The following is a 16089-nucleotide window of genomic DNA, read 5'->3' as shown; positions in this document are numbered from 1 at the left end:
AAAAAAAAAAAAGAAAGAAAAGAAAAAGAAAAAAAGACATTTCCCTCGTGACTTTTTCCAATGGATACGCACCCCCGTCCTGTTACCCAACTCACCCACATCCACCCACTCGCCGCAATATGGCATCGTTGAATATTCGCGTGCATGCAACGGTTTAAAACACGGCTTGCTTTGAACAAAAGGAATTCATGAACATATATAACTGGTATTCAACACGCACCCTTTCTCTCCCTTTCTCTTTTTCTTTCTGTTTTTTTTTTTTGTTTCATTTTTTAATTTTATATCGACTGAAGGAGAACGTTCGCCAAGAACTCTTCTATCGTTATGGATTATATGATAATAAAATAGAAACGGGAAGGGAACAAAAGGAGAATAAAAAGCAGAAAAGAAAAAAAAAAACAGGATTGAAATAGTGCTAATATCTGTGGACGGGGGAAAGAAAAGAAAAAGAAAAAGAAAAAGAATAAAAAGGGGAGGGGGGGGAACAAAAATTTACATATTTTTCGCATAGTTTTTAATGGTCGATTCATTCATTCGTTTCAATGGTTTTTCTTTCAATTCTGTTAAACTTTTTTTCTTCACCTTTTACTTTCTTTCTTTCTTTCCTTCCTTTATTCCTTCATTCTAGTTTCTTACCTTTCATTGGTATATTTAATTAAAATTCTACATTACCGAATATCGATCATGGTACGACGAAAAAGATATGAAAAGAAGGAATAATGCGTTGTTGAAACGCGAGAGGAGAAAAATATCTGAACAGTATTATGAATATTTCAATATCTCTGTTCGTCTGATAATCAAAAATTCGTGCTCGAAGGATTACGAATATAATAATTGAATAAAAGTACCCATATATCAATTTGAAATATAATAAGAATAAGATTCGTATATTCATGTTTCTCAGTTGATATCATATAACAAACATTTTTATTCTATCAAACGCGTAATTATAAATTAAATCGTTCGAATTTTTCTTTTTTCAATTATAAATTATAAATAAGAATTTGTTACGCGTATAAAATGAAAATAATGTTGGAAATATTTTAAAACGTAACACGTTAATAATATATACGATATCGATAACGAATGGAAACGTTTCTTTTTCTTATTTTTTTTCTTTTTGTATTTGTTCCCGTTTTTTTTTCTTTTTTTAATCAGTGTATCGGAATATTTCGCGAGATCGTCGAATAATTTCTAACTTTTGGCACGTAGTGTATACGAGTAGGGTGAAAGGGGGGAAAAAAAGAGGGGCGGGTGGGTAAGGGGGGGGAGGAAATGGATTTGAAGAGACAGACGGATGAAGGCAATTACGCGACCCGATCGAAAATTCTCCCTTTTCCCCCCTTCTTCTTCTACTTCTTCTACATTTTTTGTCCCTCTTTTCCTATTTTATTTCTTGTTTTTTTTTTTTTTTTTTTTTCATTAGCGTACCTTTTCTTTGCGAAGAAAAAAAAAAAAGAACGAGAGAAAATCAAAATAAAAAAGAAAAAATTGACTCTGGCAATTCCTTCGTCCGATATACGAGATACGGAATTATTTTGAGTTATTTGTTCGTTCGTTCGTTTGTTCCAGAACAACCGGTAATCCGGCGAGCAAATCACCAGCCGGGGGCAGTGCAGGTCCAGCAGCTAGCAGTGCAGGTGCAAGTGCTGCTATCGTTGCACCGGGTAGTGCAAGTAATGTCGGCCCTAGTAGCGAACCACGCACCCCAACGGCTGGACCCCAAAACAAACAATTACAAAATGTTAAAGGAGATCATCCCTCGGTACGACGATCTTTTTATTATATTAATTTGTTGTACATTTTTTTCTATTACTATCGTAAAAAATTCTTGATAAAATAACATTCCGTTATAGACACACACACATGTTGCAATCCCATTATACAATTTTTCTCTTTCCTTTACTTTCCTATACCTTTGCAGAATTATTTTAGAAAAGTAAACCAACGATTATATTGTATTTTCTAAATATATTTTTCTTATATTTTTTTTATCGTGATATAGTATAACAACAACAAAATAACCTTTACCTGATACCTTGCAGAATTTCTTGAAAAGAAAAAAAATCAAACAAAAAGGTGTCACAATTATTATACTTATTAAATATATTTATTCAATAAATTTTCTTGTATATTTTATCGCGAAATAATATAACAAAGAAAAGAATCTATTTAATGTCGAAAAAAAAAAAAAAAAAAGGAAAGAAAGGTAATAGAAATCCCAAAAGTATCCTGGTTATTATTCCCCAAAGAGAGTAACCACCTTATATTTAGAAAACCACTAATGTAATTCATATGTCTACCTGCATCATCTCGTCTTTTTTCCTCCCTATAATATAACTTTCTTTCTTTAATTCGGTGTTCGCGTCGAGAGAAAAAAAAAAAAACAAGCCCAACCTATATTTAATTAAATTCGTAAATAACGAATAGCGTCGCATTCTTTTCTCGCATAGTTTCTCGGGATATTTGCCGTATTAAAAAGTTCCCCGGGGTTATATACGGGGCTCATAGTAACCTACGACTTATCGATTCTATTTTCTTATCTTATTTTTCTTTTTTTTATCTTCTTCTTCTTATTATTATTATTATCAAACTCTCGCAAACTGCTCGCGAGGTATTAATTATTATTCGATAAGAAATCTTTTTTTTCTTTTCCCCCCTCCCATCCCCATTCTTCTCATTCTTCTTTATTATGTCACACCTAAATGTTAATTTGAAATTATATAATACAAATAAAATTTTTTGTGTCTACATTAATCGATAGAAAAAAAAAAAAAAGAAATAAATAAAAGAAGATATATTTTTGTGCTTATATTTGTCCGAACAAATGTGTTGGTTTATTTTTTTATTTCTTTTTTTTTTTTTCTGTCGAGTTAACGATCTATCTACCAGTCCCAATTTAGTTCTCTTATTATCAGAACTTCAGTTCGGTAACAAGACGTGTCCATTACCAAGATTCACTCTGTAATTAGAGTCAACTTGTCTTTTGAACCTTTGACTAAGCACTAACACTAACATCCCTGAAATCTATTACTTTGGTAAAAACGAGCCTTTAATTATTGTTACCAACTCATTCCTCATTTATCCTTACTTCTATAAGCTGCTTATGCCAAATGTCTAATTTTATCTTTTATCTTTACACTATGAATTATGTCGAACAACTCGTTATTTGTAAAATTTAACTTACAGTATTCAAAGTATACCTTTGATTAGCTCGTATTTTATGTAAATGTCATTCTAGATGTTAGAGTTCAACGTTTTTACATTTAATAGTAATTCAAATAGTTAATTTTAATGAAATCAATGTTATTTATTTGTTATATCATTATTTCGTTAACACATTGTAATTGTATCATTGAAAGAAATGTATGCACATTGCAGGCTGATAAATTTTCGGTATTCTTACTTACATTTTTTCAAATTTATTTTAACGTTCAAAATATACTTTTAATTGTATTAATCAAATACGGGGTAAATTAAAATTAAAAATGATCCTGTACAGGTAAATTAATAATTTTTCCAATAATTTGTTCTTGAGAGATATATAAAATAGAAATAAAATTTTATTTATGCATTAATATATATATATATATATATATTAAAGATTTACGAATAATTGTTAGAAATGTAAAAATCATAGTTTGAAAAATAATCTATCGAATAAATTTAATAAACACACGAAATAATATATATTTACGTGGATAAGTTATCGTGAAATATCGAAATAATATTGTATCGATATTATCGTACTCCTCTTTCCATAGAAAATCCTATAAAATATTTTCCCCTAACACCCTCGTTTTCTTCGGTCACTCCTTCTTCGTTTATTTTCTTTTTTCTTTCCTTTCTTTTATCCATATTTATAAGACAAATAATATCTTTCGGGGTTAATATTTTTAACGCGAGAACGTGTACAAACTTCTACGATATGAAATTTAAACGAATAATACGATCATGTCACGCACGCGTGTTACGTTGTTATTTTTTATAGTAAGAGTATATAAAAATCAATGAGAATTATGATTTTCGGATAACTTTGAGAAACCCGTTCGAATTTAATACAATTTTAATACAAATTAAATCTTTCTTTTATTTATATTTTGTTTGTTTTTTGTTTGTTGTCTCTTTAAGCTTTTCATTTTCTATCTTTTCGAAATTGAAATGGTAGTATAAATCGATTGACCGCATTTTAAATAGTCAGACTACTAACAAAGCCTGCTTTATATCTTTCCCAGAGATTACCATCCTAAAATTAGTTTCACATTTATTGCTTTTTCCAAGAATATATTTCTCCGTTCCAACCCTTACCTATTATTTCTATAACATTCCGTCCAACCCTTTTGTTCAAATCACGTTTTCATTGTGATAATCATAATTGTTTTCTACAATTACGTACGGAAAAATGTGTTACCTGTTATTTCTTCATTAATTTAATCAAGATTTCACATTATTTTTTAACGTTTTTCTTTTTTTTTTCTTTTCTTTTTTTTTTTTCTTCTGATTATAACAGAAAGCCTTCCTGCAAAGCAGATCAATCTCATTGGTCGACATGTACATTGATAATTCTGAACCAAGTGAAAGCGTCGGGCAAATACATTTTAGTCTTGAATACAACTTCCAGAAAACAACGCTCATTCTAAACATCATACAGGTTGGTATCTATTTTTATCGCAAATATTCATTTAATTTAACCTTTTATTCTATGCTAATGATTAGATGACCTTAATTACCATTGTGTGTGTGTGTGTGTGTGTGTATTTATATGTGCGAGTTTACATTTCCGTTCTTTGATTTAATTACTCAAGCTTATTGATTATCACTTTAGAAAGTATTAATGCGTCAAGTTGTGTGTTCAGAAGATTAACTTCATGTTTTTATTTTTTTTTATCAATGTTAAATAAAATATAAATCTTTCTTTTTAAATTTACAAACGAAAATGATATTTCAAATGATTGATCTTTCATTGTTGAATTTCGTAAATTGACGAAAACGTAATTCTCGTCTTTCGAATCTAAATTACCCGGAATTAAATTGCGAGAGGTAAAAAAGAAAACAAGGAAATTACTTTCCGAAGAAGCTTTCTTTAGAGATACGCGAATAGATTTAACAAGTTTTTTAGTCTCAACTTGGAAACAATTTTTCTTCGATCAAAAACGCGCTACTATTTTTTCTTTTTTTTTTTTTTTAATCGACGTACTGTTAAAAAAGCTTTTATAGAAAAGAAAAGAAAAGAAAAGTATTATATTATACGTTGAAAACTTTTCAACGAATGGTTTTTATATTCGTTGAACCGTAAACTCATTAATATCCAATGGTAACACGATTATATAGGATATAAAAATAATGTTCGAGAATGACGAGCAATAAAATAAATGACTCTCTTTTTTTTTTTTCTTTCAAGTACTCGAAGTATGCAATAAATAAAAACGAAATTTATCGTAAGTTGCATTACTTGCATAAAAAGAAAAAAATAAAAAGGAATACTAATTCTAAATAAAATGAAGAGAAAATACAACAACAACAAAAAAAAGATAATTATTAAAAACTTGTATAATATAAATAGAAAGGTATATTTTCTTGGAAACATACGAACAATATTTATCGTAACGTACGCGTTAATGATTTTGTAATTTAAATTTATCAATAAATGTGTGTGTGTGTGTGTGTGATGTGTTTATGTATAAGAAATAGAGAGAAGGTAACACACATGGACAAAGTTAGAATCGATTCGTTTAGGACTTACGTCATATCGGACATCTGCATAACGGGTCTCGTTTGAAAGGCGCTGATAAACAATCAGATAAACAACATTTTGCAATTTCCTCAAACATTACTATATATTTAACACTGTGTGTGACAATAAGTATAATATGTATTATATGCATTATCACAACACAGTATACGCTAAAACTATCCTCACATTGTTCGTTATCTCGTTCAACTATCTTTCTGTGATCGAATTCTCAAATAAAATTCAACTTTTACATGCATACGTTACTCGATTAACTTGTTACAATAAATATTATTGTATAATAATATAATATATATTGTAATAAATATTATATAGATAATATATTGTATTTATAATTTGAATTTTTTGGAATATTTTATAGGAAAAAGAAAAAAAAAAACAGAAATATCTCACATTGGATATTTATTTTTTAGAGAATGATAGATAGTAAAAAAAAAAAAAAAGGAAAAAACTGATAAAATCACTTCATTATTTTCTATCTCTTTCAATCACATTTATATATACAAAATTCATATTAATTCATGTAAATTTCTCTCTCTCTCTCTCTCTCTCTCTCTTTCTCTCTTTCTATCGTTCGGTTTTCGAAAATTTATTGCCATTATCGACGTTTAAACTCTAGCGAACACGTTAAATATCACGATCAGCAGAAACTAAAATGAGATAAGTTCTAACTGTTTCTCTCTCTCTCTCTCTCTCTCTCTCTCTCTCTCTTTCTCACTTTATTTCTTCTGCTGAATCGCTTCATGTCGAACGAGAGAAAGAAAGAGAGAGAGAGAGTCAGCAAAATCTGTCGCCAACATTTTCGTTCCCGTCAAATAAAAATATCGACGACGAAAACGACGTCTTTCACGTTTCCCCAGCATGTTATGACATTTTCTATGGTAATTTTAACGTTTAATTTTTGTAAAAGAAAGAATATTTATATTTTGATCGTTATAATTCGCTTTTAATTACTTTTTTTTTGTTCAATTGCTATTCATTAAATCGATAATTAAAATAAACGATACTACGCGATAGTTTTATTAATTCATAGAAAAAATGATTAATATATAATATGGTGGTTGAAAGCAAGGATTATATTAAATTAAAATAAAAAAAGGTAGTGGGGATTGAACTAAATAGGAAAATTTGAAACGACTCGTTATCGAAAAACATTTTAATATTAATAAACAAGGCCCTTTTTTTATATATATATATTTATAAATGCAACTAATATGTGAGAGCGGCGGGATACGGGAACGATTTCGAAAAAATTGTCGCGTGCCTTTTGAATATACATTAAAAAAAACGGTATATTTTAAATAAATGGTCAATATGTATATGTATATATATATATATATACATAATAAAATATCGATAAATAAATATAACGCAAAGTTACACTTTATTACAAATATTTGCGCAGTATAAATTATTATTTAATTTCACACAGAAAGCTTAATCAATTAATATACATTTATATAGTACAAGAAATAGAACAAACATTAATTTTCTTAAAACAATTATTTCCAAAATAAATGTATTAAAAAAAAACAAATAGTAACAAAAAAAAAAGATTTATTAAACAAAAATAAATATATTAAAAAAAATATTGTGCAGTGACATTTTCGTAAAATCAATATTAACCACCCGTTCCCGTGCAGAATAATAACCAAACGTTCAAAATCTGACTGAAAAATATTCCTGCAAAAAATCGATTCGTTTAAATCTCGAATAATACTCCGACCTACTATAAAAAAAAAAAAAAAAAGATATAAATAAAAAGATAAATAATATATTCATAGAAAGATTATTATTTATCGTTTTCTTTCGCGGTACGCGAAAGATAAGAAAATATTGTTGATTTACGAATCCTCGTTTTCCTATGGAAAAAGAAAAAAAAACATCACGGTGAGGGGAAGGAAGGAAGGAAGGAACGAGGGCGTGGGAGGTGGGGTGGGGGGAGGGGAGGGAAGAGGGATTTAGAAAACGTATATCGGAAAATGTTCGACATAAAGAAAGATAAATTGGCGATCGTGTCGTCGCGTATGACTACTTTCGTGTTGGAAAATAAACGATGAAGAAAAAGGTGCTCGCACGATCGTGTCTCGAATCATTTTCTCTTTATTTCTTCCCCACTACCATCACCCACCACCCACCATCATCACCACCACCATCATCCCCATCATTATTTTCATATTCATTTTTATTTTCGGATACACGAATTAACTCGATTACACCATTGAAAATTCTCTACAAATTTCTGTTATATGATTCACGCGTTCTCATCCTCTATTGGACATTATTAATACTAAAGTAAATGTTATCGCGATGAAACGTTTATAATAATGAACGAGAGAGAGAGAGAGAGAGAGAGAGAGAGAGATCATTATCAATGCTGACGTTGCAACGTTTCGATAGATATTCCCGTTCGATTGATTAATTCATCGAATTGTGTCCCCCTCGCCACCCCTCGTCCCCCTCTATCCCTGACCCCCTTAGTCCACTTTTCCCCCATCGTCCTTGTCGTTAATATACTTACTTTATACGGAGAGATAATTAAAACGTACGAATATCGTATGAGCAAGTATCGATTATCACGCATGTGTGATATATGTTCATTTGAAATATGTTTACTATGGATCGGATTTACGAGCCTAACTCATTAAGCGTGTAGTTTATTTAACAGGGTGTATGTATATGTATGTGTGTGTGTGTGTGTGTGTGTGTGCTGCATATGTGTATCTTTGGACAATTTAAAATGTGATAACAGGGAAGAAGAAATGAACAAAAAAAAATGAAAAAAAAAAAGAATAAAAAATTACACGTTGCTAAAAGCTTTTCCAACAATCGGAAAGAAAAAGTATCTTCGAGTTAGAGTAATCATTCTTCTTTTCTATGCAAACAGTGTTGAGTGGGAGGTGGGGGGGGGTGGTGGAGAATGGTTTAGGAGAAATGGAAAATGCACTTTCATTGACGCCAGGATTGTATCTTTCTAATCGCGTTAAAAAGTTTTGCGGGAAAACATCTCGGGAGTAATGAAAAATTATCGTTCGTTTTCTACAAAATAACGTTCACGTTTATCTTAGGTAAAGTAAAGTGAGAGAGAGAGAGAGAGAGAGAGAGAGAAAGAGAGATAGGGATTTTGTTACTTTGACTAATAAATCCGAAGGATAAGTCATTTAAAAGAGTTAACTCGTATTTTGTTTCTTTTTTATTCTCTTCAAAGTACGATTTATTCCTTCAGGATATGAAACTTACTACTATCGTCTAAGTTAACGTTAAACAAAATAGATTGTTCTTTACAGATTTAACGATAATATATATATATATATATAGAGAGAGGATTTTTACACACACAACGTTGTTTCAATAATTTATTAAATTCGTTCGAAAAAGAATTACATTATTTCGTTTTTCTTATTTTTATTATTTCAAAAGTTTTGTCGATTTTCGAAATTTTTGATATATAAATAAGAAAAAACAATTATTTTCGCATTGGAAATAGAACAAACAAAAATATAAGAGAACTTAATGGTTACTTCTCGAAGATAAATAGAAAAATAGTCTTTAAAAAGTAGGAACGTTTGTGCACGTGAGTTGAATTCACAGAATAGGAGTGTTGGAGGGTTTCTGCTGTTATCGATTTTCATTTCTAACGGCATGAAACATCTTAAAAAATTGGACGTTACTTTAAGAAAAAAATTCTAAGAATAAACTAAGAAATAACGAATAATCAATTTTAACGAGAGAGAGAGAGAGAGAGAGAGAGAGAAAGAAAAACAGTAAATGAAAGTATTTTATTCATTTCAATTCTATATCTTTATGATTTATTATGAAGAAAATAAAGTAGTAGATAAAATATCGTAGATGCAAACTTTTTTACGAAACGGATTACTAACGTACAAAATTTTTTTCCTTCTTTTTTTTTTTGTTCTTTTTCTAGGGTAAGGATTTACCTGCTAAGGATTTGTCTGGAACTTCGGATCCGTATGTACGTGTTACGTTACTTCCTGACAAAAAGCATCGTCTTCAGACAAACATAAAAAGACGCACATTGAATCCTAAATGGAACGAGACGCTTTACTTCGAAGGTGAATTATTTCTATTTTTTTATTAACAATAATTATCTCATTTCTCATAATAATCCTATTTCATTTTCGATATATGTCTTATATCTCTTACATATTAATTATCCGTATCTCTAATGACAATTCACAATTTTGTTTAATGGGAAATATAAAGCAAATACAAGAAGAAAAAAAAATAAATAAAATAAATAAAACGTACCGTCGATTTTAACCAATATCTTTTTTTTCTTTTCTTTCCTCCCCCCCTAAATTAATTCATACCAGTAATAATTGAAACGTCGAAAGTGGTATTGGAAAACGTAAAAAAAAAAAAAAAAATAATAATAAAAATGTAAAACGTAAAAATGTTTTATTTTATTTGCCCTTTTTTATTTTTTTTTTCCTTCCCCCCATTCATTTTTTATTCAATACGCGTACTAAGCAACAAACGTGTAAATGATTTACAATTGTAAATTATAATTAATCGCATAAGTTAATGTGTGTATGATAGAGAACATTTCGACATAACGTTTTTTAATGAAAATCATTTTTAATACTGTTTGTCAAAAACAACGAACATTTGTAGAAAAGAAAATTTGAAACTTATATTATACCAAGTACAAATGTTTTATTGACAAATGAACAAACAATCAGACTGGAGAAAGATTTGAATAGTTGAAAAAAAAAAAAAAAAGTATATAATATGTTATGTTACTTTACAGGTTTTCCTATTCAGAAGTTGCAAAGCAGAGTACTGCATCTTCACGTTTTTGATTACGATCGTTTCTCGAGGGACGACTCTATAGGAGAAATTTTTCTACCACTTTGTCAGGTAATATCGAATTGTATATGCATATATGTTGCATATAATATATGTGTCTGCATGTTTTATTATTTAAGGATACGCATACGTCCTCTTTAATATTTAACAATTTTGTATAATACATTACTTGTTCTCTGTGTGTTTTATCATTTTATCAGATTACACAGATTTTAATATATTAAACTTATTTTCATTTAAAATAATATTTAATTCAAACGATATATATATATATAAGATTTGAGATAACATTTGACAGAGTAATAAAATGAAATGGTCAAATGCATAGTAAAAAAAGAATAAAAAAAAAAAAAGAAAAGAAAAGACAATTAATACTATTTGCTTTTAATTATAAAATAAAATAAACGTATAATATTCATCCGCGTCGTTGTTCATTTTTCTACTTTACAATGATAAAAATAAAAGACGAAGACGATTTATAAGCTCTCGTTCTCACACTCGTCTATTTCACGACGATGTAAACAACCATTAAATATAATATCTACTTTCATTTCTCGTAGAAAGAATTATGAGTTTCATGAAGTATCGCGTATCTCGCAAAAAAAAAAAAAACAAAGAAACACAATAAAATGTGTCTTTAACTCAAATACCACGTGGCATTAGCTTTTTACGATATTGTTTTTATTTTATTGCAATACGTTCTTGTAAATGAAATTTTTATTATTCCATCGATGATAACAATTACTCTTTTATCTGTACACGTTCGTTAATATAATATGTCGTGTAACTTTGTGAAAAAAAAAAAAAAAGAAAAGAAAAAAAATTAAAATTATTTTCCTATATATCTAAAATAAAAAATTTATAAAACTACAATATGAACGACAATGTGGTATTGCATGATACCATAGCAAATTAATTCGAGAATCACTATTATATATGTTAATCGAATATATCTATGTGTTGACAAGACGACATAGCAATGATTATTCTCCGTTTCTGAGTACACATTCACTTCCCAAGAGTAAATCACGATTGTCTATCTTCTCCTCTTTCGTGGATCGAATAACGTCAATAGAAATGGAACATACATTCTACTACCAATGTATGACCAACGTAAATAAACGACCAATGCATGTGATTTCTCTCATAATACATACACACACTTATACACACATACATATTATACGCATATCTAGTCTTTCTCGTATTTCTCTTAAACGTATGTGCACATACGTAATAACGCATCGTGTGCACAAGGTATCTTGTGTCATTCTCATAATTCCCATGAACAATTATAATAAAATAGAGATTTCAATTGAAATTTCCAGGTAGATTTATCGGAGAAGCCATCATTTTGGAAGGCACTGAAACCACCGGCTAAAGACAAGTGCGGTGAACTTTTATGTTCCTTGTCTTATCACCCAAGTAATTCGGTACTGACGTTGTCCCTGTTAAAAGCTAGGAATCTCAAAGCCAAAGACATTAATGGGAAATCAGGTAAAAATAATTTTCTTTTATTATTAATCTAAATTTTGGTTGACACTAAATTATTAAAAAATCATTTGCCTATATATTTTCACGAATTTAATAATATTAATGATAACAAGTTTGAATCCAAAACACGAATATGTGTCGCGTGTCACACTCGTGGAAATTAAATGGTACGACAAAAAGGGGGTTCGTTCGATTGATTATTATAAAAATATGATTTATTGTTTTTATCTTTTTTTTTTAGATCCTTACGTTAAAGTTTGGTTACAATTTGGAGACAAGAGAATCGAAAAACGTAAGACACCGATATTCAAATGCACTCTCAATCCTGTATTCAACGAAACGTTTGCGTTCAACGTACCATGGGAAAAGATCAGAGAGTGTTCTCTCGATGTTATGGTTATGGACTTCGACAATATAGGACGTAACGAGCTTATTGGCCGCATACAGCTCGCAGGTAAATTAGGTAAACCTTAGAAGTTTAGTTTATTATACACGAGGTATGATCGATTAATGAGTTGTTATATATCATATACATGCTACACACACATAACTATGACAATTCTAATATAAATTTACCGTAACGATGATAAATATACATTGTCATTGAAAATAATTAGCTTTTTTTAATATTAAAATGATACTTTATTTTCGATCAGTATAAATAACAATTGTTAGAAATATTTTGAACGAGTAAATCGGTATTTTTGTTAATAGGATAATATCATTGCACATTAAACTTTCTTATAAATATTAATCATTTTTCTTTTTTTTTATATAATATACTTTTTTATTTATTAATCAATCCAAATACTAATCGTTAATATTACATTAAATAAAAATGATTATATCGCGCGTGCGATTGGAAACAAATTACAATAAGAGAAAAATTTGTCCTTTTAACATTTGCTATTGAAAACGAATTCGTGGAGATCTTTTGTTTGTAAAAATTGTTTATAATACTTATGTTTATAGGAAAGAATGGTAGCGGGGCTAGCGAGACGAAACATTGGCAAGATATGATAACGAAACCTAAACAAACGGTAGTACAATGGCATCGTTTAAAACCCGAATAAAAATTTGTCAACGTGGAGAGGAAAAGAAGAAGGATGATGATGATGATAATGATGATGATGATGATAATGATGATGATGATGATGATCAATGCCGATTTTACGTTTTACGAGCGTCCATTCGGCCTCCTCTACGAGAAATTATTATTCGTACGAAAGGGGGGGGATCGTTCGAGGATTACGATGATTACGATGAAAAATAAACACGACGATGATGATGATGATGGTGATGGTGATGATGATGATGAGCGCATTTTGATCTATTGTTTCGTATTGAAAAGTTTTCTCGACAAAAAAAATAAGCGAATAAAAGTAAACGATGTCGTCAAAAAAGAAAATGACGTTATTGTTACTGATTAACAAAAAAAAATATATATATATATATATATATATTGTATGTATGTTGGTAATTATGACAGTGGGGCAGGGGGGGCAGAGAAATAAAATTAATTTGACGATTTGTTTGTATATTACAAAATGATTAATATATTATTGCAATATAATATAAATCTGAAAAGAAATTTATACAAATTTGTTGACTTAATCCACTGTTGCAATTACCATCACATGTATATATATATATACATAGACACTGATATATACATACGTATACGTACACACCTAAGATTATGTACATGCATATAAAGAAACATACACACACACACACACACACATACGCGTACACGTTTTCACACTTATATCATATGTATACTACGAATGGAAAGAAAAAGAAAGAAAATACCAGCGATTAACGCAAAAACAAATTAAAAGAAAGAACAAAAGCATTTCCTCCCTTCCCCCCATTTGATGAGAGAATGAGATCGGTGGGGTGGGGGTGAAGGAGAAAAAATATATCGAATGCTTTTACTTTATGTTCGCATGCGTGCGTTCGTGTCTGCTGCTGTTGCTGCTGCTGTTGTTGTGTTGTTTAGTTGTACGAAATAGAATGAAATAGAGAAAGAGAGAAAGAAAGAAAGAGAGAGAGAAAGTAAACAAAAAATAGAACGATCATTAAAATCGTGATCATTTAAATGACGTTCAATTGACAACGGCCACGTGACAATTTGTTACGTGTAAATTACTTAAATCGATTATTACCGTGAGAGAGGAAAAGGGCGAGTCGAGGGGGTGGGGGTAGGGTAAAGAAAAACAATAAAATATTTAATACGAAATTAAATGAAATTAAGAAACCGGGAGTGGAGGGGTGGGAGGAAGGGTAAAAAAAGGAATTAAGTAAGCTGTTATCTTTCTCAGAAATGTTGTTGACCGTTTTGTATTTTCGGAAGTACCGCCAGTGATTTAAACAAAAAAAAAAAACAAGAAAAAAAAACAAAAAAAAACGAATATACGCGCGCGTACCCCTCTTCCCCTACCCTTCCCTTCCCATCCCTTCCCTTCCCATCCCTTCCCTTTACCTAAAACTAGTTCGAATCCTTGCTCTCGTTACCTACTTTATTCCTCCCTCATCCACTTCCATATAGTAGTAAACATTATACCTAACTACCACCTATCTGCCCTAACCCAAATTCATTATTTATATATATATATATATAGTGAGAGATAGTTTTTAACGCTAAGGTAATTTTGATATATGAATAATAATACATTTTTGCTGCCGAGCGAGTAATTTTGTAATTCGCGCGTTTCCCTCGGCCCGCCCTCCTCCCTTCCCCCTTGCCCCTTGCCCCACCACCGATTATCTTTGTACATTTATCTACAGATCTATTGTAGATCTATGTTTCGTTCATTTGATTTCTTTTTTTTTTTTTCCTTCTTCTATTCTTTCGTTCTTAGTTTTTTTCCTCATCATTTTCAATTGTATTTCAATAATAAAAATAAATATTATACGAAAATGATTGTAGTGAGAAACGATTTTTAACGTGAAATTTGTTTCCAATAAAACGCGAATGAGTTAGATGAGTATAAATTAATATTGAATCATAATGATTTCGTATTGAAAATTTGATGATTATCGAAGGTTATTGTTTTTGTATTTTCTTTCGATTACTCATTTATTTTCAAGTCAATCTCTGGAAAAGTTAATATTAAAGGAAAATTACGATTATAACGAATTGCCGTTTTAAATATTGTATAGTTTAAAATATTAAACGTGAAACGAGCGAAGTAGTCTCGTTTTTAATTCGCTCGAATAAAAAAGAAAAAAAAAAAAAAGAAAAAACAAAGAAAGAAAAACTAACGTGAATAGAAAACAATTAAAAAATGATAATTTTTCGACTAGTAGCCTATCGTAGTAATAACAACCAACAAAAATGTAAGGGATGAAAGAGAGAGAGAGAGAGAGAGAGAGAGAGAGAGAGAAAGATATTTTTAACGAGAAAAACTTTTGTATCGAAACCGGGCGCGTGATTTCTCGGGGAGGAATTGGAAGAGAAGGAAATGGGGGAGGAGGGGTTGGTTGATTGATTGGTTTTGGGGTTAGGGGTGGGTTAGAGAGCGATAAAAATAAAAAACAAAATAATGTGATCGGTGTACATTATACACACTTATTAACAAAAAAATAAAAAAGGATTTCAAAAAAAAAAAGAAAAGAAAAGAAAAGAATAGAAAGAAAGAAAAAAATACAGGACGCGAACGGAGACAAAAAAAAATAGAAGAAGAAGAAAGAAAGAAATTACGTAAGGAAGGATAAAAAATATTTATTGTTACATTATACACCTGATATAGTCTGCTGTTGTTAACAATAATGTTAGGTAAAATTCCTCAATCGAATAAGATTCGATCGCGAATGAAAAAGACAAAAATTTTGCTTGGTAAACCGAAGCTCGCTTATTGTTTTTGAGCGTTTTAGCTATTTTACGGCACGTACGATATAATTATCTGAGAAAAAAAAAGAAAAAGAATAAGAATATGAAATAAAAACCACGAGACACGAGAATAGTCGCGTTGCATATGTGTATCTGCGCGCATATTATACTAAATATA

At 29.9% G+C, this 16089-nt stretch overlaps 1 protein-coding gene across 8 annotated transcripts in view; it reads left to right on the top strand.

Annotated features, from left to right (window-relative positions):
* The window catches only part of LOC106786760 (synaptotagmin-7), a 150874-nt gene extending 135545 nt beyond the window's left edge, over window positions 1–15329 (top strand). For 7 of the 8 annotated variants that reach the window (XM_014748510.1, XM_014748509.1, XM_014748506.1 and 4 more), the window contains 7 exons: window positions 1573–1765; window positions 4511–4651; window positions 9678–9825; window positions 10524–10633; window positions 11911–12079; window positions 12318–12539; window positions 13049–15329. In XM_014748510.1, coding sequence (XP_014603996.1) covers window positions 1573–1765; window positions 4511–4651; window positions 9678–9825; window positions 10524–10633; window positions 11911–12079; window positions 12318–12539; window positions 13049–13149 — 1084 coding nt within the window. In that variant the 3' untranslated portion in view covers window positions 13150–15329. The remainder of the gene's footprint in view (window positions 1–1572; window positions 1766–4510; window positions 4652–9677; window positions 9826–10523; window positions 10634–11910; window positions 12080–12317; window positions 12540–13048) is intronic. The other variant, XM_014748508.1, reaches the window with a different exon arrangement.
* The last annotated feature ends 760 nt before the right edge of the window (window positions 15330–16089 follow it).

The sequence above is a fragment of the Polistes canadensis genome, unplaced genomic scaffold, assembly GCF_001313835.1.
Source record: "Polistes canadensis isolate GaletaPanama2010 unplaced genomic scaffold, ASM131383v1 scaffold_81, whole genome shotgun sequence".
NCBI classification, from domain to species: Eukaryota; Metazoa; Arthropoda; class Insecta; order Hymenoptera; family Vespidae; genus Polistes; species Polistes canadensis.
Note: the sequence above shows the minus strand (reverse complement) of the source record. Positions and strands in the feature narration are given on the sequence as shown.